Genomic DNA, 24,079 nt, shown 5'->3' on the forward strand with positions numbered 1-24,079 from the left:
CGCGCGAAGCCCTCACCATACAGGATTTTAGAAAGAACGCAAAGTACTAGCGTGCGAACTTACCACAGTGTGGATTTTAGAAAGTGTACAAAGATTTCATGTGCACACTTACCATAACATGGATTTAAAAATACCGTTCTAAGGGGCCCTCGTGGCACTCTGAAAGAGCAGCTCATAGATGGATATGGTGCATCCCAAAAACACTATGTTTTGAGAAGTCATCAACTCGAGCTTAGGTATAATGCTGGAGTGGCTAGCAGTAAATCTCTAGCTGAGGGAGCAAACACCCAGCTCTCAATCGAGAGGGGGCTCGACCTACAGCATGTTCCAATGCTGGAACAGCTAGCAGTAATTTACTTAGCTGAGGGAGCACAACACCCAGCTCTCAACGAGAGGGGGCTCGACCTAAAGCATGATCGTTAGAAATCAGAAGGGTAAGCGTACTGCAAGCTAGCCAAAAACTCAGCGCATCAGAGAGGCGGAGGAAGGGCCTAGTTCGCTTGATGCTGCTGGTTCCAGGTGCTTTGGAAAAACAGAGAACTCAACTCTCACGTGAGAGGAGAACTCCGAATTCAGAAAGGAGTAGCGTGCTCATAGGTAACCCTTTGATAAAAGGGGAGCACTGCTCAGACTCCATTCAAAATACAGTGCCGTGCAGAGTCTGGAGACAGATCTCTGCTTGCTTGCAGTGCAAGGGTAAATAAAGTACTGTTGTTTGAATAAGTATAGTGTTTTCTTTACTCAAGAAACATTATGTCTATAAAGACTAATGTTTTTTTGTGTGTTTGAAGAGTGGAGAAGAGTCTTAGCATTTACAGTCTAGGTGTAGCTAATATATTGTTTTATATATCCTGTACATAGCGCTTCATCTCTTATATCATGAGATTTTGACCAAATGTATTCAACAACTAAAAAACTGACTGCCCATATAGCTACAATAAACTTTATAACTTGGAAGTTGATGAAAATGTAATGCGATGCACTTACTGCCTCAGATGCAGCCGTATATGACGGACAAAACGTCTCCGGTTACCTAACGTAACCTCGGCTCCCTGACAGGAGGGAGATGTCGTCGAAGATGTCGAGAATTCACCCGCCAATGGCGTTCAAGCGTGTGAAATAGAGGCAGGCGTGAAATAAGGTGGCGCTGTACGCCATTGCCTCAGAATCTTTGGACTGAAGCAGAGTGCAGCTGACAAAGACTGAGCTATGTAACATGGCAACGTACGCAGTGTCTCTCAGGGAACTGAAGTCACATTAGGTAACCGGAGACGTTCCCTCTCGAGTCGGTCTCTCGACACTACGTCATCGAAGGTGTCGCTTTGGGGATCTGATAAAATCCTGCTGTGTTGATAGCGAAGGTCCAGATCAGCTGCAAGCAAAGCCGTTGACCTCAGCTAAATGTACTTCACTCAACGGAAGACCTCACAAGCTCAGTGGCATAGCAGCTATAAGAGCAAGTTGCACAAGCATTAGACTACTGCAAACACATCACAGAGTAAAGGACAGCGGTCCCGCCTGCATACTGGATTAACCATGCACTCACTGCCAGCATTCATGCGACGGCACTATCGCCAAGCAATGTTTACCCCGGGATATGTGACATCCACGGTGTGAGCACCGTACCGTCACAGTGTGCTGGTGGCCAAATAATGCATGCGGCAGCAACACATTATTGCATAATGTTGCAACCGGTGACAAGTCTGACCGTGCGATTAATGGTGGTGGTCGTGCCAATACCTAGTAATGATAGGTATTCCCACAATTTCAGTTCAAGTTGTAGACATAATTGTCTTGCAAAGGCAAACTCGCGATGCTAGTGAGGAAACATTCAATCACAGAACTGACTAAAGTGCCCAGCACAAGTTGATCACGTAGAAGGGCGAGAGGTGATCAGCCTTCTTGTGCCACTCAAAATTCTTATTGACAGGACATTCTGCCGGGCGACTATAATAAATATGATGGAGTCATGCCGTTATAGCGGTATAACAAACTTAAAACAAGGAGGGCATACAGTCGCTGTCCAAGTACTCCAGCAAAAAGTCAAGGCAACTAACGGGCTACCTGATCATAAAGTAGATATATTCAGGCCCACATATATAATCCAGTCCCCTGGCCAAACCTGGACGAGGGCCTGTCTCAATGCACTAACTTGAATGCACGTTTCAATATATATATTATGACTTAACGCACTGCATAGCAAAATGATCCGGACGCAAAGGCCATTACAGTTCCTGTCGCCCATAATGAGCGGAGGAAGTGAGAACAGACATAAGAGAGCTGACAGTCTCGCTATCGTCACCTTATGAGTGAGAGCAAAGCAAAGCACTCTCTCCAAAGCCACAGCCATCAGCCTGAGTGCTTCCTGGGAGCTCTTAAAGGTAGAAACTTCTCGGCTCGAAATGAACAGAAGTATAAGTTACCAACTGTGAGCACCCCTGTGAAATGCGAGCTTGCATCACAACAAAGCCCAGTTGCACTCTCTGGGTGGTTGAGAAGCAGAAGTCTGTGATGGTTTAATACAATCCCTGAATGGAATATAATCAGTCAATTGTCCAGATCCATTCAGCGCGCAAGCTCCACTCATTTAGAGGGGAGAGAGCCGCATAATCCGCATTTGAACATTTCATGAATGTACACATTCAAGCAATGCTGGACTATTGAAAAGGTAATAATAAGCAACAAGCGTATTGGTGCATACAACATTAAACCAAATCTTACGAGTGACATATATTCACAGCATCCAGCATTAATCTGCGGGAAGAACCAAGTTCATATAAGCACAAAAACAGGGCAGATTGCTACAATTGTAGTGCCTGAATACTACTGAAATAATAGAACACAGAAAGCGGTGTCATGAAGGCATCAGTTTTGCATATGCAGTAGCTATTACTGTGAGTAATGGCACTGCACATCGGCCTATACAACCTAGTTGAAACACGTGCCAGAGAGAGGCGTGGCCACGAAATCTCTCAGTCATTCAATGGCTGCTCAGCAGTCTTCCCCTGCACAGACAGAACATGCGGTGTGAAAAAGGGGAATTTTCAGGTTATAAAACCTAGCCAAAGCGTTTTGCGAGGACCAACCCACCGCAAAACAAATATCCCGTATAGACATGCCTTAGTTCAAGTCCAAGATGAAGCCAGACTCCATGTGGAGTGGAGACGAATCTAATCGGGCAGTCAACTCTATGAAGCAACATCAGAAACACTCGTGATGCTCTGAACATAGAGGCAGAGCATCACGAGTGCCCGCCTCTATTTCACGTGCTTGAACGCCATTGGCGGGCGAATTCTTGTCCACGAGATTTCACAAGGCTTCAGTAGATTCCCCAATCTACTAGATAACCCCAAAGTGTCATCTTCGATGATATAGTGTCGAAAGACCAACTCGAGAGGGAACACATATTGCCATCAGTTGCTGGTCAAAAACCTTGCAACTCCATTTGAGCTTGATTTTACATAAAATGCTAATATTATAATGGCACATGCAAGTGTCTGATCATATATAAAGCCACAATACCAACTCTAACGATTCAGCATTTATATTATCAAAAAAAAGGAAATGTTTTTAGTTTTACATTTCCTGAAAGTGGTAGTGGTTTTGGACATACAAGGTTTCCACCCAATAGCGAAGATATATAAATTTGTTGTTTTATCATCACCAACAACATAAAGCTACCTGACCTTGTGTTCATACCTGACTTAAGCTCAAGTTTCACATTAAATATGAGTACTACTTTTAACATAATATCCAGTTTTAATATGCTATTTGAAGCAATGCATATTTGTGCAACTTTGCTATAATTCAGTGCTTAGTGGTGAGCCGTGGGATTTTTTTACTTATCAAAACTGTGCCGTGGCTAAAAAAAGGTTGGGAAACACCACCTTAGAATTATCTCAAATACACCACTCACAAGTCTGATGCAATCAGCCCAAGAACAAGGAACAGAACAAACAGCCAGAGGACCTGACGGGAAGAAAAAAGAAGAGGGAAGGAAAGAGAAAACGTGAGAGGTTAAAGTCCATACAACATACAACATACAAAACCAAGGAGTTAATAAAATGCACAACCAATATAAAATCAGATTACACAGCCTGGATGATGCATTATCATTAGTTTCAGTTGCATATGTAAACAGAAATATCACGCTCCACAAATAAATTTACACAACACTCAATACTCTGATATGCAAACAGTTTAAAAAGTAAACTGTGAGTTTGGTAACTGAGCTAAATGTGTCCTTACATAGAGTGTGATGGCTAGGGGCAGCAGATTAGGTGGGAACAGGCAAAAGGTGACCACAGGGTATTTGATGAACCCTTCATCTGAAGCACAGTCCGGTGTATTTTTCACAAACTCACATCTCTGACTGGCAGACAGGTTCATCACCACATCACACTGCAACACAGACCAACAAATGCGGCTGTGAAGGATTCACTGCCAACAGTTAGACAGCACCACATAGATCGATTTTATAGTTTACTCATGGTCATGGTAAGGAAAAAGAGAGCAAATGTATTTGTCACATTAATGAGTCATGACTCATTATTGTGCACACTCAGTAACTTCCTATACATCAGAACACTGAATGAATGGAGTGTAGTGATTTGAGTCATAAGCGATCACGACTGACAGGACAGGTAATCTAAGCATTGCGTGATCACATATTTCAGTTTCGTCCAACTCACCTCGTCTCCATTGCGGTTCGGTGTACCTTCTGCAGGTCTGTCTGAACGCCAAACATTCCTATGAGGGACGAGGTGTGTGTTTGACTGGTAAACAGTTTTCTGGCAGCTGACACGATCCCATTGCAGAGCAACGGTGCAAAACAACACTAAGAGAAGAGCACGCATTTGGGCTGATTCTGCTTCAACATTGCTTTTCAAAGTTCATCACTAGTAGCTGAATTGTGGTAGATCGACGGCAACTTTAGAGGTTCCGTTGCGCTCTTTTCCTTCATTGTTGATAAACTCCATGTATTTAGACGCTGTGAATCACAATCTGTGGTTTGACCTAAATCACGCAGGATTACGCATTCTGTCACGAGTGAGACGACTTAATGAGAAGCGTGTCAGCCTGTCAGGTCATTCCAATACTTCCTATACAAACAGCGTGATGAGCTTTGTTATCCGCCCTCCCTCTGTCCTGAGGTTAAAGAGACATTTCACTCTTTTCAACTTAAAGGGGTCATATGAAGTTGCTAAAAAGAACATTATTTGATGTATTTGGTGCAATGCAATGTGTTTATGTGTTTTAAGGTTCAAAAAACACATTATTTTCCACATACTGTACATTATTGTTGCTCCTCTACGCCCCGTCTTTCTGAAACGCATCACCATTTCGGTGCGTTATGCAAATCTTCCTACACAGTGATGTAGACATGTGGGGGCGAGTTTAAACAAGGCGTTTTAGGAAGGCATGGACGAGTCTTAACTTTTATAAAGAATATCTCTTTGGGTTTGAGACTTTAGTCTTTGCAACTTTAGGGATCTTATCTATTCACGAACAGCTTGTAACACTCCAAAGAGAAAGAAAAACTTGAAATCGCATCATATGACCCCTTTAAAGGGATAAGGTTAGTTCATCCAAAAACGAAAATTCCGAAATCATTCACTTTCCCTCATGTCGTTTCAAAACCAAGACTTTCGTTCGTTTTCGAAACGGAGCCCCTGGGACATGGTGATGGAAATACCTCATGTGAGGAGTTATTTTTTTAATTATCTCGCAAAACTGTTGCATTCTCAGAGAATCTTTGCGTTACTTAAAAAATACGAATATAAATTTGTGAATATTACGTTTTTGTGCGTAAAAAGTGCCTGTAAACAAACATGCCTGCTCTCACCCACACATACACATATACAACATAAACACACAAATATGAAAGCATATGTTACACACATTTAAACACAAATATGAAAGCATGTGTTTTACACACACACACACACACACACACACACACAAGCACACAGTGAGATACAAACACAGTACACACACACAAGCAGGCACATCATAGATAAACTACACAGTGCATTGTACTTCTGTGGAAGCAGGGGCGTGTCTACGTGGTGGCCAGGGGTGGCACCGGCCCCCCCTGAAATTTGGCTGGCCACCCCAGGTGCCACCCCCCACCAGATGGCTTGCGAAAGGCTCGCGCGAGGACGAATCTCTTCAGGTGCCCCCCCTACCAGATGTCTTGCGAAAGGCTCGCGCGAGGACGAATCTCTTCAGGTGCCCCCCCTACCAGATGTCTTGCGAAAGGCTCGCGCGAGGACGAATCTCTCCAGGTGCCCCCCCTACCAGATGTCTTGCGATAGGCTCGCGTGAGGACGAATCTCTCCACTCTCACTTGTTTAGTGAGTGTACACGATGTATTGACTCATGTATAAATTATTTACAACCAAAAAAAGGGAATATGAGCTGACCATATAATACAGACAGCTGCTGTACATACATTTGTTGGCATCGGGATGAATATATTAAATTAACATGATGCCCATAGTAATGTTAAGCAACATATTTTATTATTACAGCTATAGTTATATACTGTAGTTAACGACATGAACATACTGATGTTTTGGTGTATTTGGTGTAAAAATTTTAGACGAATAAAATGAAATAAATGGAGTCAAAAGGACTATGCTGCTATGTTTCACCCAGTACTAGCATTTAGCTGCATGTGATATAAATGTGAGTGAAGCAGAAAGCTGATATCTGTGTGTAAAATTATTCAAAGTGTTGTATCAAGAGCAAACAAGGGCTAAAGGCATTAATCAGAAACTGTATCAGGCAACAGATCAGTCATAAAGAGACTGCCTCGTTCCTCTTCCTCTCTGGCTTATGCTGTCTCCTCAAAGTAATACAACTCTTTCTCAAAATTCCTAAAACCCATATGTCCAGAATTCCTCAAGATCTATAACTGGACTGTAGCTGCAGTGATAAGCTGGGTGATGGATTGATTGGGGCCTTAGATTTCAGGGTTATTGAAATGTTAGCACATAGTGTTCCCTCAGCTCTGCCACATTACCTGTATTATGTTATCTTGCTAATATATGGACATTTTTCTGGATTTCAAACATTCTCCTATATTTAAATAAGGCTCAACTGTTTGAAATATTTACACCAAATGAAAAACCTCATCCATAAGCCATTAACATTATGCCCTTGAGCATGACACCTAAAACCAGGTTACTCCAAGAGGATTCATCACTTTGAATACAAGTGTCTGATAAAAGACTACATACTCTGCTTGAAACACAACATGCAAGAGGATGCTTAGGCTTATAATGAAGATAAATACTCTAAAGCATTTGCTGAATAAAAGAAAGGAAGCAAACTTAATTTGCTTCCTTCGCTTTTGAATGCCTCTAACCCACATCTCATAAAACACATCCATATAGTCATTAATATATATATATATATATATACAAAATGTCTTATAAACTTTTGTAAAAATTAAGAATTACTTTGGTGTGTAAGCTCAAAAAACATACCAAAGTTCAACAAAAAGAGGACTTTGCACACATAATGGTAGAAGATTTCTCACAATTTGTTTTGTAAGAAATCTTCTACGATTATGTGGGTGAACTCATCTCTTTGTTTAACTCATAAAATTTTGTAAAAATGTATACTGTCATCTTTAAACACATCCAGAAATTATATAGCATGTGTAACAGGTCAGAAACATCTCACCTTTAAGAAAATCTGGGTAACAGGACAGACCAGGAGCTGCCTCTGTACTGAAAGATGGTTTTGATAGCATTCTGTGATGGCTCAGCGAAACCCTTTAACTCTTTATGGAATTACAGTCCAGTGCAGACCAATGAGACTTCATGCTTTTGAAAGCCAATATTACCCCTCCCAACCTCACTCATATAAATAACCCTTGCTTTCAAGATTGTTTTTCTTATTTTATTGCTTATTTACTTTACTCAGTGTCCTAATGAGTTACTGCACTCTGAAAAGCATAAATCACTATAGGAGACAAAACATTCAACCAAAAACACACATCTACTTAAACAATCAAAATGAATAACAGTCTGTATTAGTGGGTCAGTATCATTTTGATATAGTAGGGTAAATATATTTTATTTCATTAATTAATTTTTTTTTTTTTTTTTTCTCAGAGCACACTGACAATGTTTTGGTTAGAAAACAATGACAGAATTTTGGTCCTGTATAATGTAAACGTATAATTAAAATTATGATTTGAACAATTTTGAAGTAAAAGTAATTTAAAAGATTTAAATATGTAAGGAATGAATGATAAACAGGCAGTTTGGTGTAGGATCTTTCATGAAGAAAAAAAAAATATATAAAAATTGTCAACACCGGAACCACATTCTGAACAGTTTATATCCAATTGTTTTTCACAACAGTTAAGTGTTTGGAGTTCACAGAGCAAAAGTAAATCATTCCTACATATCTAGAATTTACAGAATTTGTCATGTACACAATGAATCTGTATTAACTGCAACTGCTGTTGTCTTACAGGTCCATATGCTAATATATTCTACTCCTTCCATCTATAAGCAATATATTTTAAACACCACTGCAGTGCAGCAATTGCATAAAATTCATGACATGAGCCAAAAACATACTAGTCATCCTCAGGAGAAACTCTATCCATCAAGCCTGCCTGACCTTTCATTTAGTAGACCAGCTTCTTATTCCAAGGGGGAAGAGGATGGTGTCAAAGCTGGCATCAACATGTTTAATTAAATTAAATTAAATTATTAATTATAACATGTGTTTGCATGAGTGTGTGTGTGGTGGGTTTGATGTTAGCTGTGTCTCTATGAATGATCCCAATTTGAGACCCCAATTGGTGCTGCCAGTCCAACCCTGATAGAAACAATCCTGAAATAGTTAAGACATGACGTCAAACCAATTTTACCCATTGACGCTTCCATATTAAATCCTTCAGCCCCAGCTATAGAGCTCAGAGAAACATATAGAGACACAAACTTAGATGGTGTGAAGTATATAATACATTTTTGACAAGCTACTTTTGGCCGTTTAGATACTGTACATGAAAGTAGCATCTTGACTAGAGCAAAAATCGAATTCCTGAATAAATAAGAATATTCGTGTTGTGCTCATTCCTTCAAAAACCAATACCAGCAGTTGTGTCAAATGCTACAGCCTTCATCAAAAAAAAAAAAAAACATGTTCCAGCATAACAAATACATGTACCTCATATTTACAGTGATGAAAAGAATTACTTCTGTAACTGCAGAAACACCAACATTCATCGGACTTCAGCACTATTAATCTTTAATAGAAATAATAGCTCAATCTGTAATCGAGAAAAGTGCCCGATTGCATAAACTTACAAGTTACCCATCAAATGTTTTTTTTTAAGACTGGTCATAACTTTTTTAATCAGTTACCTGAATTCTAGATTGGTCTAATTTGAATTTGAAAAGTAAAACAGATTACCCCTACGTTAATTGCTAGTTGGTCAGACTACTTCTTTAGACAAAGTCTTAACATAGTGGCTGTATTAAAGCAACTGGCCCCCGGTTTGTTTCATCAGCTGTTCGATCAGAGACATGACCCTTCTCATTTGCAATGACTGAATGCGTGAGCAACCAGATCCCCCAAACATGCAGATTCTTGTAAAAGAAGATGAGACAATATATACTTTTTTGTACACTCTTTCTTTAGCTCAGCTCAGCTATTAGGCAGGTTGACAGATGTTCTGATATGACCACAAATGTTTCTTAGTGCCGAATCTTGCCATGAGACAACATGACATTTCAACAAATGTCACAAACCTAACCCTCAAGGAACAACTGTAGCAATATTTCAACATTTATTTAAAGCAATTAAATGATACCTAAATATGGGTAAAAACTACCACCTCTGAACTGTAGCACAGGAAATGTGCATGCTGATTATCAGACAGGTGCTATCAAACAAGAAGGTCACTGCTTCCTTCTAACATTTTAGGAAGTAATTTATTAATTTTCCATCAAAGTATTTGACCTGAAACATTTGGTCTTAATTCCTATCATATTTAGTAATCAAAAATTATTACATACCCCAAATAGTGTTGGGTATGTAGGGATTTCATATACAGGACACAGATATGCCACTGAATCACCATCAGTGAGCCCAGAATTAATCTAATCAAGAGATACCACAGAGATCTTTTGTATCAGGACTGAAAAGCCCTTTCACGACATATGGATACCTCGTGATCGTGAATGTATAGAACTAGTATATCCAGCAGGAAAAGGATGAGTAAATTAACTGATGCCCTCAGGCCCGCGAACACGGGATCTATACCGCGTGACTGCCGCATGACCCATTGAACATCTGCTTTCTGCCCTGACTGAAATCCCTTTTGTCACAGACAAAGAAACAGAGTGTACACAGACAATCATTGAAAATCATTGAAAGTATCGGAGCAACTATATTCACAAATAATATGTTTTGGCTAGAAACGGCCCTGCATGAGTGAATACAGAAGTGAATTACTTCATTAACTGCCAAAACAGCCACTTGATATGCATGCATGTGATTGGTGGGATGTTCTCTGTGTAATGAATGAGAGTGTTAATTGAGTGTGGAGGAGTGTGACTTGTTTATAGCTGTAGTTTACTGTGTTAAAAGTGATGACTTTTGATAGCAGTACTCAGTGGCTGTAACTGAATAAGGTGTGTATGTGGTGAACGCAGCAGAGAAGAGCTTAGAAAGGCTGCACTGCAGAATTTAATGCTTTGAGATTAAATATTGTAAACCAGCTTTTTGTCCAGGGCTTCATTTACGCATAAGTCAAAGTAACATATTAGCTAGAGAGAAGTTTACCCTCACCGAAATAGGACATGTAAAACATGGTTTATCATCTGCTCAATGTGTTGACCATTAAACAATGCTTGGACAATCACTTTTTAAGACAGTCTCACCCTGTACTCTATATTTCCTAACAGAAGAGCACAGCAAGCCTGCCATCATGTCTGAGTAAGTCTGTAAGCACATCTTCAACTGGAAATTTCACATATACAGTTTAAAAGTGTAGAAATATGTTATTTCTCTCCTAAAATCCTAACAGAAAAAAGATGACCTCAAGCCGTCGGCATCATCTCAAGGTAAACATGAGCATTTGAGTCTGTTTGGTTTGTGTTTACTCTAGAGATGTGTGCTTTGTTGCATGTGTCTTTTCCCTATTGTTTGTTCTAGAGTTTGATACTGGGTATAGCCAAGGACCTGCTGGCGGCTGAGGAAAAGCAGACAGAGGAGGAAAGAGTTCGCTATATGGAGGAGAAATGTCCTCCTCTGTCTCTGCCTGGCTCACTGCAGGAATTACAGGTACACATGCATGAAGTCCTTCATTATTATTGTAGTATTTTACTCTGTTATGAAATGTTTTCTCCACTGTGGTCAGGACCTGTGCAAAGAGCTTCATCAGAAGATTGATGTGGTGGATGAGGAGAGATATGACCTGTCTGTTAAAGTGGCCAAGAGCGAAAAAGAGGTTTTAAATGCATGGATTCTGTTCTCGTTCGTTTATCTTTCATGGGGTTGACTTTCAGCAAATAACACTGCATGTTTTTCTAGATTGAGGATCTGAAGATAAAGGTTCAGGACCTGATAGGTAAATTCAAGAAACCCGCTCTTAAGAAAGTGCGTATGTCTGCTGATGCCATGCTGCAGGCCCTGCTGGGCTCCAAACACAAAGTGTCCCTGGATCTGAGAGCCAACCTCAAACAGGTCAAGAAAGAGGTCAAGGAGGAGGTGAGGGCACACTACAGCAATAAAGAAACCCATACCTGCCAAAGTAATTATTTCAAATATAATTTTTGATCTTGAAATTCTTATTTTAGGAGAAGGAGGCAGTGGGAGACTGGCATAAGAATATAGAGGATAAGGCTGGCATGGGCGGCAGGAAGAAGATGTTTGAATCCGAGGCTTAATCAGGCAGCCATTTTTCTTGTGGAGTTGATTTCTGATGGACTTTCTGTTGTTACTGTTGCACAGCTCGCTGTCAAAATGTGCTTTCACATCCAAACTACACATCCAACAAACCAACATTAACTAAGCTAATCATAATATTCAGAATGTCATGTACTACATGAGTGATCAATGAACTCACCTTAACAAATAAAAGCAGTAAAAGAAACTCCGTCATCTGATCTGATCATTCCTCATATTCCCAGTTCCTTTGATTCCTCTCATCATTCCTCATTCCTCTTCACATTTCCTTATTTTCTTACCCTACTAGCAAAAAGTCATCCTCATGTAATTTATCCTTTCTCTCTTTATCTTCACTCACTAAAAGATTTGATATATAGTAAGTAAGTGTATTTACTTGTCTCATTAGTGTGTAGTGCAGTTGTCGTTGCTAGGAAACGCTTGTTTTGTTTACTGTGTGGAGACATGCTGATACCGCGTTTGGTCTCGTTCTGTATCGCGTATCTTGTCAGTGTCTGCGCTTGCTTGGCCATTTGTTGTGGAGAAAATAAGGATATACATTAAATTGATATTTTTTCAGCAGTCATTTTTACATCATAACTTAATCATGGTGCTTATTGCTGAATGAGACCAGGCTGAGCAAGCAGAGATTAAGACTGTTCTGCTGCTTAACCTAAGCTCTTCCCATTTTTCCTTCCCTATATTTATGCTAATGAGCATCAGATGTACTGAACTTACTTCTCTGTATTTTTTGTTAATAAGGGGAGATCTGTGGATGAAATTAAGCATGTGTGTATGTATTCTATGTTTGAACAAATATGTGTGTACTTGTTTAGTTATACATGTGAGGCCCAAATGTCCTTACTTATACGGTGAAATATCATGACGACCGACTTGTGAGAACATTTTACGAGGCTCATGTGGCTATCAAACTCATGTTTTCAGGCTGAACTACTACCTTTGAACTTACGATGGCCCAATTTTTATTTTTATTTTTTTGCCAATATGTTAATTGTTATGTCTTTTTTGCTTTCTTGAACAGATATTGTCTTCATCCTGGTTAAATAAAGGTTACTAACTAAAGTTAAACTGATACAGAAGAGTCTCTTGATGGGAGATGTCTCAAGTTCAACACTCAAGTGTTTGTCACTTCATAAATGTATAAATATAGATGGCATGTCACTAAATAACTATGTGTGCATACACAGTACTGGTTAAAAAAATTAAGTCTGTATCAGAGTAGGGTCATATACTAACAATATTGCAGTATTCCACTGTATTGCATAGATAGATGGGTAACTTCAATTGTGAGTACTGAACCAAATACGAGACTACGCAATACCTTCTTTCCTGTACAAGTGAGATACAAACACACACACACACTGGGTTTCCATGTTTTATTGTGATGTTCCATATAGAAGTACTGTTTTTCATACTGTACAAACTACATGTTTCTGCATTCAGTTAACACTTGACCGATGCTGAAGGACCATCTGCTCAACTGATGTGACACAGGTCAACTGAAGTTACATTAAATACAACATATTTTACAAACATTTTCTACTTGCTGTGGTGTTCAAAAAGGTAGCTCATGATTTATTTATTTGTTTTGCTGTAGCAGTCAGCCTTTTCTTCTTCTACAATGTAAGAGTGAGAAAAGTCTTATTACTGAAGTGGCAGATAAACAATAGTTCAAAAGGACAGTTAAGAGACATCTTTTCCTGCAGTGATGCAATGGCAAATGTGCTGCTGATGTTTTACACTATTTGTTTAATATTAGAACAAGTTTTCATAACCAAAACATAAATTTTACTTAAAGGGTTAGTTCACCCAAAAATGAAAACTAGCCCATAAATTACTCACCCTCAAGTCATCCTAGGTGTATATGACTTTCTTCTTTCAGACGAATCCAGTCGGAGTTACATAAAAAATTGTCTTTGATCTTTCAAGAATATACACCTAGGATGACTTGACGGTGAGTAATTTATGGGTTAATTTTCATTTTTGGGTGAACCAACCCTTTAAGAAAATCCTACACATCCATCAAATCATGTCAATAATTTCATGTCGTTCATGTACCCTGTCCAGATACCAAAAGATGTCTGTCGCCCTCATGTGGCTGTCAGAGCAAAAGCAACAATTTTAATGGAAATAATCAGCTAAACCAGTGGTTTTCAATCCTGGTCCTGTTGACCCACGGCTCTACACATCTCTTCAGTCCACGGAGTCTCTCCTAACGAACTGATAATCTGAATCAACCCTTTAAGAAAATCCTACACATCGATCAAATCATGTCAATAATTTCATGTCGTTCATGTACCCTGTCCAGATACCAAAAGATGTCTGTCGCCCTCATGTGGCTGTCAGAGCAAAAGCAACAATTTTAATGGAAATAATCAGCTAAACCAGTGGTTTTCAATCCTGGTCCTGTTGACCCACGGCTCTACACATCTCTTCAGTCCACGGAGTCTCTCCTAACGAACTGATAATCTGAATCAGGTGTGTTAAAAAAGGGAGACATGCAAAATGTGCAGAGCGATGGGTCCCTAGGACCAAGATTGAAGACCACTGCACTAAACTATGTTCCCCAGAGAGAGACTTCATTACTACATAGAAATTCTTTGGAGAAACCCAGAAGAGTAAAAAGATATAAAGGCAATCATATACTCAAACTGTTGTATGTAATTACAAAAGGTCAACATGTTTTGAAATTAACTGCATCTTTTCTGTAGTCAGGATTTTAAGGATTGTGTTTATACAGAAATTAAAAAATCATTTAGCCTGAGAAATATTCACTTGATTAAAAAGTGTGGAAACAAGCTCCAGTCTTCATTTTACTGGCCTTAACAATCAGATGGTCTGAAATGGTTTTCCAGACTATTCAACATTTATTCTAGGGATGCAGGGAAATATTATCAGCTTTATTATTCAAAAGTTTAGTTATTATTTTCATTGAAAGCAAATGTAGAGTTCTCTTGTCAATTAGTTCTTGCAGTCTTTTGGCATTATAGATTTTCTTTGCATTATAGATGTTTAAAAACAATATAACTAACTATAACTAATATGGGAGGTAAGTTAACCACTATCTTGGGATAAAGTGCCTTATTAACTTTAATTAAATAATCTATTTATTTATTTGTTTTCTTACAAAAATAATTCAGGTGTTTTATAAGTTGTTGTTTTTTTTTTTGCCCTTACATAGCCTATAGCGAAACAGAAACAAATTTGTTATTTATTATTTATTTAGTCATACATTTCTTTTTAAGTAATCATGACAGTCATTACTTTGTGTAATTTTTGTAATTTACTTGATTTACATGTCTTATTAGATATGAATGATACAATGGACAACAATAGAAATTACATTTAATATTTGCGACAAACCGCTCTGCTTGAGCCCTTATTATGGAAGGCGAGGTAGGTCATTTGGTTTAAAAAAATTTTTTTCTTATGCTGGTTGAAAGTCACTTCACATTCCGATAGCAATCACTAGGTTAAAGGTGCACAATATTTGAAAAAGGCTTTTGACTACAGTGTCAGACTGAGTCCCAAAACACACTCGCTGCCAATTGACTTTCATCCATTCAGAAGGGCTCATCGTGTAGGGGTGAAGGGTGTAGGGGTAAAAAAAAAATTTTTTGGAATGCACTTCTGCGTCATCTTAATGAGACGATCAAGGAGGCACCTTTGTCATACATTTTGTACGCTTTTGACCCCCATTCATCTTTTACGTTAAATAAAATGTATATTTGTATATGAAATGTAATGTAATATGCATTTGTAATGTATATTTTGTCTATGTACAGTATTTGAAACATTTGAATGGACTGATAAAAGTAGCTGTAAAGTATTTTTGTTGAAGTACAATGTCATTTTAACCATAATAATGTACCAAATCTAACTCGTAAAAATATTACAGTAGTATAGAAAAATACTATACATACATTTATAAGCGAAGTCGAACTTGTTTGGAACCACTGATCTTTTTTTTTTTTCTTTTTCTTTTTTTTTTATTAATGCTCAAAAATCAAGAACAGTACACAAAAAATAATACAACCATCAACATAAAAGTGATAAACAATAATAGCAAAAAATGAAGTAAAAACAAATAAAGAAGAAGAAGAAGAAGAAGAAGAAAAAAAGAAAAAGGGGAAGAAAGAGATGTCTGAAAGAAAGAGAGGTCTGGAGTTTGAATATTTGCATCTATGGATGTGAAATTTTGAGATTCACTACATGAAACTGTTTCCTATTAGATTGTTCATACTCAATAAAACCCAATACTATGTCCTTCCAAAACAGAATACATTCATCATAAATGTTACTCCTAATGAAACTTAAAACATCTTGCCAAAATTTCTTTGTAAATGGACAGTTCCAAAAGAGATGAGAAAACATCACCTAACGAGTCAGCGTTTTTATATCGGAAGTATCACTGTACATTCTTACAACGCAAACCTCCTGAGCATGTAGGCCTAGGCCTAAATGGTCATACAGATAGATCAGTGTTTGGAACGCACCGTCTGTCGGCATTACTGGGAACGCCCACAGAAACGTCATATCTGTTTATGCCATGGGAGGAAAACAAACCGGCCCGTTCTTCGTACCTCGCATAATACATCTGAGATTATTTGAAAGATGCCAGATCTTTTAATCGTGATAACTGATCTCTGGCTAATTTGGTTCTTCAAACGAATTTGAGGATTTTATTAAAATATCTGGATTAAGTTGTCTAAGATTACTGCACATTCTTGTGTTCCCCATAAAGGGCAGATGTATCGATACTCGAAACCACGATCAGCAATGCAGCGATTGGCTGGCGGCAAGACAGCAACGTAATGAACATTTTATATTAGATAAATTAAATGTGCACTGTTTTTATTTTTTTTACATGATTCCCAATAATTTATATTCACGATTTCTATAGTATTTGTACAGGCTTTACTTATTTCAACGTTGTAATTAGCAATTCATGTAATTTTATCTTTGAAGCAGATTTGTTATGTGACAGCATTAATAGAGGTTATGCGCAACAGACTTCCGTATTCTGTTAACTTGGTCTCGCCCCTTCCGGTTAAAGCGTTTTGCATATGCTTCGTTAAATATGAAGCAGTTTTATGTCAACAATAAAAACAGCTAGCTAGTTTAACTGATTATCTTAAAACTCCATAGATATCGCTATTATTTATTACGGCTGTTAGCACATTCTCCGACAAGCGGAAGCTAGATTAAAGTGATTATTACGTTTTGAATATGGATATTTTTCTTACAAAAACGCATCGATTCGCTACAGGAGGCCTTTGTTCACCCCCAGGAGCCGTGTGAGGCACTTTTTTATTATGGATGGATGCACTTTATTTCACTTCTTTTGGACTGATGCATGCAACACCCGCTGAACTTTATTTCACTTCTTTTGGACTGATGCATGCAACACCTGCTGACTGCCATTAAACAGCTTGAAAGATCAAAGACAATTTTTAATATAACTCCGACTGGATTCGTCTGAAAGAAGGAAGTCATATGCACCTAGGATGACTTGAGGGTGAGTGAACTAACCCTTGAAATTTGATATTAGAATGGCATTTATTAATCAAGGAAAATTGGAAGCGAAATATAAAAAAGTGAAAGAAAAATAAATTATTGAGGACATTTTTAATTTATGTAAAAAGAAAAAGGAAGCTTTGACTGATTGTGAGTTACAAAAATTTTATTTATTGCAGATTGAATTAGATAATATCTATGACGATAAAGCAAGAGGAGCATTTATTAGATCCAGACTTAAATGGTTAGAAAAAGGGGGAAAAAATACAAAATATTTTTTTGGCCTTGAAAAAAGAAACAGTGACTTTGCCTAAATCTCGAAATTAATGATTAACAACAAAATAGTAGATAATTCTTCAGTTATTTCGAAACATGTTGCTCAGTTTTTTAGTAATTTGTACTCTTCCATATCAGCTACTTCCAACATTGATACTTTTTAAAATAGCTTGGTGAGTAAAACAAAAACAAAAAAATAGACCAGGGGTCCGTTCTTCGTACGTCGCTTATTACATCCGATATCAAAATACACATCCGAGATGATATGATCCAGCTAATCATTATCTGGCTAATTAGGTTCTTCGAGCACACCTGTTGTTGATGGTTAGTATGGCTGGATTGAGTTATGTGAGATAATTGCGCGTTCATGCGCTGGTTTAAAAGGGGATATGTATCGATAGTCGAAACACTGATCAGCAACGCTATTATTGGTTGCTCACAATGGCCAAAGAGCGCGCCCACTTTTTCTCAGCGGCAGAGCAAGAACTCTTGATGGAGGGCTATGGCGAGTTCCAAAATTTAATAAAAACGCCAGGGAACACCTCAAAGGCTGCAAAAGCCAGGAGAGAGGGCTGGCAAAAAATAGCAGACCAATTAAATGCGTAAGTAGTGACGGTGTTAGATGTTTCTGATCAGTTATTACAGTATATGTACATTTTCATAATTACTTTAATCTTTTATATTAGAGCCACCACAGGACCCACTAGAACTTGGGAACAAGTAAAGGTGAAATACAAGAATATTCTACAAAATGGTAACGTTAACTACATATGTTGTTCTTAGTCTTTTTATTTATTTATTTATTTTTTTAAAGACCGTGAAATGATGTGCTTGTTTATACCAGCAACTAGGAAAAAGGCAGAGCAAAAACAAACAGGTGGTGGTCCTGCACCCCCATGTCACACCCCGGCAGAAGAGCTGGCCCTTGGATTAAATGCGAACTGACCCAATGTTCAGGGCATCCTTTTGAGCGCCAGATAAACTTTGCGAATGGCATGACAGACAGCACTTTTGGCCAAGTTCTCCGCATCCCCAATAGTGTACAGGAAAGTGCCACTCGCAAAGAATCTCAACGCGATGCACACAGTTTGTGCTGTTGTTAAAGCCCGACTCCGACGAGTCGAACTTTTAATATGAGGTTCCAACAAATTAATGATGTAAATGACACCCTCACGTGAAAAACGATATCTTTCAAACAGTACACTATCGCGCTGTGCTAATGGATCCTGTCTGTGTCGAAAAACACGATTAATTCGAAAAGCTTTGCGAATTATCCTCGCACCTTCCGCAACAGGTTGCTCTCGTAAAAACGGGCAAGACATGGCTGCAAGTGCAACAGACTTCTCGTATCACCTCCGCTTATAAAGCCGCGATCTAATGTTTACATGAAATAAGCCTGCTCCCGAGCAGGTTTAAGTTTACGGACCAGTTGCTATGACAGCAACTCCGGGATGAGCTTCGAAGAACCAACCAATCCAAGATCAAGCGAAATCATCAACAATCAAATCCAGCTAACTGAGTTAGCGACGTACGAAGAACGGACCCCAGAACTTTCAGAATATTTGTGATAAAGAAATAGACATTGAAGAGTTGAGAGAGTGCACTAACTTGTTAAAAAATAACAAATCTCCAGGCAATGACGGGCTAACAGGAGAATTTTACAATACTTTTTCTAAAGAAATTTCATCTTTTTTATTATTAGTATTTATAGAAGATACAAAATGGTGAATTGCCTTTTTAATTCAAACAAGGAGTTATAACACTGATTCCCAAACCTAATAAAGAAAACTGGAGGCCTATTAGTTTGCTAAATAATGACAGTAAAGTGTTTGCAATGATTTTTGCTAGAAGACTGAAGCAAGGTTTAGACCAGGGCTGTCCAAACTCGGTCCTGGAGGGCCAGTGTCCTGCAGAGTTTAGCTCCAACTTGCCTCAACACACCTGCCGGGAAGTTTCTAGAATGCCTAGTAAGAGCTTGATTAGCTGGTTCAGGTGTGTCTAATTGGGGTTGGAGCTAAACTCTGCAGGACACTGGCCCTCCAGGACCAAGTTTGGGCACCCCTGGTTTAGACAAAATAATTGATATAGAACAGTCTGGTTTTATGCAAAGCCGTCATATCAGGAATAATATTAGACTAATTTTAGATATGATCGATTATAATCACTTTATTGAGGGTGATAGTTTTATTTTATTTATTGATTTTTACAAAGCATTTGATATGGTGAACCATAGTTTTATTTTCAAAGATATCCAATTGTTTGGTTTTGGAGATATGTTTTTGAAAGCAGTTAAAACATTGTATACTGGATGCAAAAGTTCCCTTTCATGGGAACTTCGAACTGCGTCCTCTAGGGGTCGCTATGGGGAACGCCTCGTCGTGACCCGTGTCTGAAGCATACATTGAAAAAACACCAACTCGTTGGCCGGCGACAGCCATGACGTCACTACCGGTGCGACTATAGTATAAATAGGCGCCGGGAGGAACCAACAAGAAATCGTCTCAGGTTACTTATGTAACCATGGTTCCCTGAGTAGGGAACGAGACACTGCGTCCTCTAGGTTTCTTGCCATGCTGCGGACGCAAGCTTCAGACGAAGAAGTGAATGATGTGTGCTCCCGGCGCCTATTTATACTATAGTCGCACCGGTAGTGACGTCATGGCTGTCGCCGGCCAACGAGTTGGTGTTTTTTTCAATGTATGCTTCAGACACGGGTCACGACGAGGCGTTCCCCCCATAGCGACCCCTAGAGGACGCAGTTCGAAGTTCCCATGAAGGGGAACGTCTCAGGTTACTTATGTATCCATGGTTCCCTGAGTAGGGAACGAGACACTTGCGTCCTCTAGGTTTCTTGCCATGCTGCGGACGCAAGCTTCAGACGAAGAAGTGAATGATGTGTGCTCCCGGCGCTTATTTATACTATAGTCGCACCGGTAGTGACGTCATGGCTGTCACCGGCCAACGAGTTGGTGTTTTTTCAATGTATGCTTCAGACACGGGTCACGACGAGGCGTTCCCCATAGTGACCCCTAGAGGACGCAGTGTCTCGTTCCCTACTCAGGGAACCATGGTTACATAAGTAACCTGAGACGTTCTGTCAAACTTGCTTATGGTACCACACGTGTCATTAGGCAAGGATGCCCTCTCTCTCCTTTTTTATTTTTGTTAGTCACTCAGGTTTTAGCATCGCATATAAAAAGAAATCAATTTAATGGTATCACAGCTTTAGGTGTACAGTTTAAACTTAGCCAGTTTGCTGATGACACTACAGTGTTTTTGAAAAACAAATTTGAAGTACCAAAAATAATTAGATATATTGAGGAATTCACTGGTGTTTCAGGCCTTACAATGAATTTAGATAAATCTGTATTGTTTCCCCTTAAAGATTGCTAATGAACATGTAATAAACATTCCAGTTAAACATAAATTAACATATCTAGGTATAGTAATTTGTAAAAAATGAAAAACAAAGGAGTCAGTTCAATTTTGATCCAATTATTGATAAAACAAAAAAGAAATTTAATTTGTGGTTAATGAGGGATATGTCAATATTTGTGAGGGTATTATTGTCAAAGGCAGAAGCTATATCTAGATCTGTGTATACATCATTATCATTAGATGTACCTCTTAAGATTATTAAAGATCTAGATCAGATTCTTTATTAGATTTTATTTGGAAAAAAAAAACACATTATTTGAAAAAGAAGGTAATTTGTAATCCTAAAGAGCAAGGGGAACTTGAGGTCTTAGATTATAGTACACTTAATGACACTTTCCAAATTAAATGGTTAATAGAGTTTATGAAGAATAGAGAAAGTCCTTGGAATGTATTTCCTAATTATATATTTAATACTCTTGGAGGCATACATTTTTTGTTGAAATGTAATTTTTCTGTCGAAAAAATTCCTGTTAAATTGGCCGGTTTTCACAGACAAGCCCTACTCGCATGGTAATTGGTATAAGCACAATTTTTCACCCCACAATTATTTCATATGGAATAAAAAGGACATACTATTTAAAAACAAATCTTTATTCTATCATACTTTGTTCAATGAAAGTATTATTTTAGTAAGACAGTTGGTTAATTCCCATGGATATTTGTTGTCATATACTGAATTTCTCCAGAAATTTAAATTAAACCAAGAGAATTTGCTGTTGTTCTTGACGCAATTCCAAATAGTGTGTTGTTACTTTTAAAGAACTGTATTTTAGAGGAAATCAACATGAATAATCCTTGTGGAAACATTTTCATTGAAAATGTTGATGTTTTAAAACAACAGTGTAGCAACAAGATTATAAGGAATGCTCTTTGTTCTGTGTCTTTACCTGCAGCAAGATTTTTTGGTCTTCTTTGTTTGGTAATATCTCTTGGGTTAAAGCATGGAAACTGCCAAATAAGTTCTGCATCAATAACAAAATTAAGGAAGTGTCTTACAAAATAATTCATAGAATTGATCCTGCTAAGCACGTTTTGGAAAGATTTAAACTCAATATTTCATATACCTGTGAATTTTGTGGTCAAGAAAAATAAACTATTTTGCATCCGTTTTTTTAACTATTTACTCAAGATTATTTTGGAAGGATTTAGAATTCTATATTAATAGAAAACTGGAGTGTATGATAGAAATTTGTATATTCGATGTGCTTCTCTATACAGAGAATGAAAATTTGAAATGTAAAGAACAACATATTATACATTTGTTTATTTTATTAGGAAAATACCATATACATACTGAAAGAAGTGGGCTCAATGTAAATCAAATTCTTCACATTTTATGAATGATTTTAAGTTATATGTAAATCTCTTAGAACAAACCAAAAAGCGCTGAAAACATGTAATGCTTTGAAAGCACTGAAATTTATGTAATTTTCTTCATTTCTTTCTCTTTCCTTTTCCTTTGTAGGTTTGGTGGGGTGTTTGTTTCTCTCTCTCTCTCTTTTCCTTTAATATAATAATGTGAATATGTAATACCTCTTGTGCTTGTGGCATTGAATTAATAAAGCAATTTAAAAAAAAAAGATTCAGCCATTGTCGCTGCCATGTGTACGTACGTGTGGGGCGGAGTTAGGGGCAAGGTCCTGTTGGGCTATGGGAGTGTTTGTTTTGGTGCTTTCAAATGTCAACATCATTTGGCAAAATTCGCTTAGTTCACCTTTTAGTGGTCCAAATGTATTAATATGTATTTATATTGTCTGTGGAAGGCGTAGGACCATAAAATGTGCGTCCAATCATATTCCTCGGTCCGAGGACTACGATAGGCTGTCCTGCCTGCCTGTCAAATGATGTATTTGCATACCTCTGTGCAGACATGATACGTCATCAGTGCGTTCCAACGAGAATGAAAGGCGTTATTATTATAATATTATGCGTTTTGTACTGTGATGTTTTCTCACCGATGAATGAGAAGTGAGGTCATCTGACAGCGTTGCATTCAACCCTCCACCAAGGCAGTCTCTCATCGTGTCGCTGGTTAGCCTCTGGTCTGCCTGTGCGCGTTCATGAGGTTTGGAGGAGGCGTGGCTTTGGAGAGGGATTATGCAGGGAGGGTGGGGATCTTGCTTTCAAAGCTAGCTTGCTATTGCTAGCCTTTCCGAAACCACCTACCCACCACGCCATGTAAAACTTTAAGCATGTTCTCTTTTAACTTCTGCTATTTACACTAACTTTCACACAACACTCTCGTATCCACCGTCTCTAGTGGCAGCATAGTGGATAACATCATAAGACACAACATAGGTTTTAAAAATGTAATATATTTTAATATAAAAATATCGCTCACAGAATGCGCTGTCATGCGGTGATGTCAATGTTGTGATGTCATCATTTTTAGAACGTTGACAATCAATCCACACCCCATCCTACTATTAGAAACATTGCCTTTCAGCCACTTCTTCTTATAAATCAATACGTTTGTTATTTCTTAATGAATTTGTATAAATTCCAAATGTTACAGTTTATTGGAATGCTTTTGTTTCTGATATTGCCTGGAGGAAAGTTTGGCTGATTCTGAATAGATACATAATTACTTATAAGATAAAATAATTTCCTTTCCAATTATCTATCGTATATATCCTGTTAATACTTTCTTAAAGAAATACAAAAAAAAAATATATTGATACAAACTGCTCTTTTTGTAAACGGCACCCAGAGACTATAGTGCATTTATTTTGGCACTGCCATTACTCTAAATTGTTGTGTAAAGACTGTTCCTTATTTGTTCATGATAATATTGACAAAGAATTTTCTTTACTTTGGGAAAATGTTTTGTTTGGATTTGTTAATTGGAAAAAAGTGCATTTACAGAAAAACAAAATATACTTACTTAATCTTCTTATCTTGTTAACAA

General features: G+C 38.1%; 2 protein-coding genes and 1 long non-coding RNA gene across 3 annotated transcripts; 2 read left to right on the top strand and 1 right to left on the bottom strand.

Moving 5' to 3' along the window:
• Positions 1 to 1,228: 1,228 nt before the first annotated feature.
• LOC107742571 (sodium/potassium/calcium exchanger 6, mitochondrial-like) lies at positions 1,229 to 5,121 on the bottom strand. The gene is made up of 4 exons (XM_016555601.1): positions 4,692 to 5,121; positions 4,249 to 4,401; positions 3,917 to 3,969; positions 1,229 to 1,372 (listed from the first exon to the last, which is right to left on the bottom strand). The coding sequence occupies exons 1-4, from the start codon at positions 4,854 to 4,856 to the stop codon at positions 1,369 to 1,371; spliced, it is 375 nt and encodes a 124-aa protein (XP_016411087.1). The 5' UTR covers positions 4,857 to 5,121; the 3' UTR covers positions 1,229 to 1,368.
• A 5,787-nt stretch (positions 5,122 to 10,908) lies between these two features.
• LOC107742570 (troponin I, fast skeletal muscle-like) lies at positions 10,909 to 12,223 on the top strand. Its single transcript, XM_016555600.1, has 6 exons — positions 10,909 to 10,968; positions 11,060 to 11,096; positions 11,188 to 11,316; positions 11,393 to 11,482; positions 11,566 to 11,742; positions 11,832 to 12,223. The coding sequence occupies exons 1-6, from the start codon at positions 10,961 to 10,963 to the stop codon at positions 11,919 to 11,921; spliced, it is 531 nt and encodes a 176-aa protein (XP_016411086.1). The 5' UTR covers positions 10,909 to 10,960; the 3' UTR covers positions 11,922 to 12,223.
• A 5,933-nt stretch (positions 12,224 to 18,156) lies between these two features.
• Positions 18,157 to 18,666, top strand: LOC107742572 (uncharacterized). The gene is made up of 3 exons (XR_001640319.1): positions 18,157 to 18,335; positions 18,420 to 18,487; positions 18,578 to 18,666. It is a non-coding gene; the product is annotated as an uncharacterized LOC107742572 (long non-coding RNA).
• The last annotated feature ends 5,413 nt before the right edge of the window (positions 18,667 to 24,079 follow it).

Source organism: Sinocyclocheilus rhinocerous, unplaced genomic scaffold (assembly GCF_001515625.1).
Source record: "Sinocyclocheilus rhinocerous isolate Xijiao unplaced genomic scaffold, SAMN03320098_v1.1 scaffold587, whole genome shotgun sequence".
In the NCBI taxonomy this organism is placed as follows: Eukaryota; Metazoa; Chordata; class Actinopteri; order Cypriniformes; family Cyprinidae; genus Sinocyclocheilus; species Sinocyclocheilus rhinocerous.

Coding starts and splice junctions, on each gene's coding strand:
- LOC107742571 (XM_016555601.1), bottom strand. CDS start 4,856: ATGCGTGCTCTTCTCTTAGTGTTGTTTTGCACCGTTGCTCTGCAATGG. Junction 4,402..4,691: donor CGAACCGCAATGGAGACGAG/GTGAGTTGGACG, acceptor TCTGTGTTGCAG/TGTGATGTGGTGATGAACCT. Junction 3,970..4,248: donor CCCTAGCCATCACACTCTAT/GTAAGGACACAT, acceptor TCTTCCCGTCAG/GTCCTCTGGCTGTTTGTTCT.
- LOC107742570 (XM_016555600.1), top strand. Junction 11,483..11,565: donor TGGCCAAGAGCGAAAAAGAG/GTTTTAAATGCA, acceptor ATGTTTTTCTAG/ATTGAGGATCTGAAGATAAA. Junction 11,743..11,831: donor AGAAAGAGGTCAAGGAGGAG/GTGAGGGCACAC, acceptor TTCTTATTTTAG/GAGAAGGAGGCAGTGGGAGA.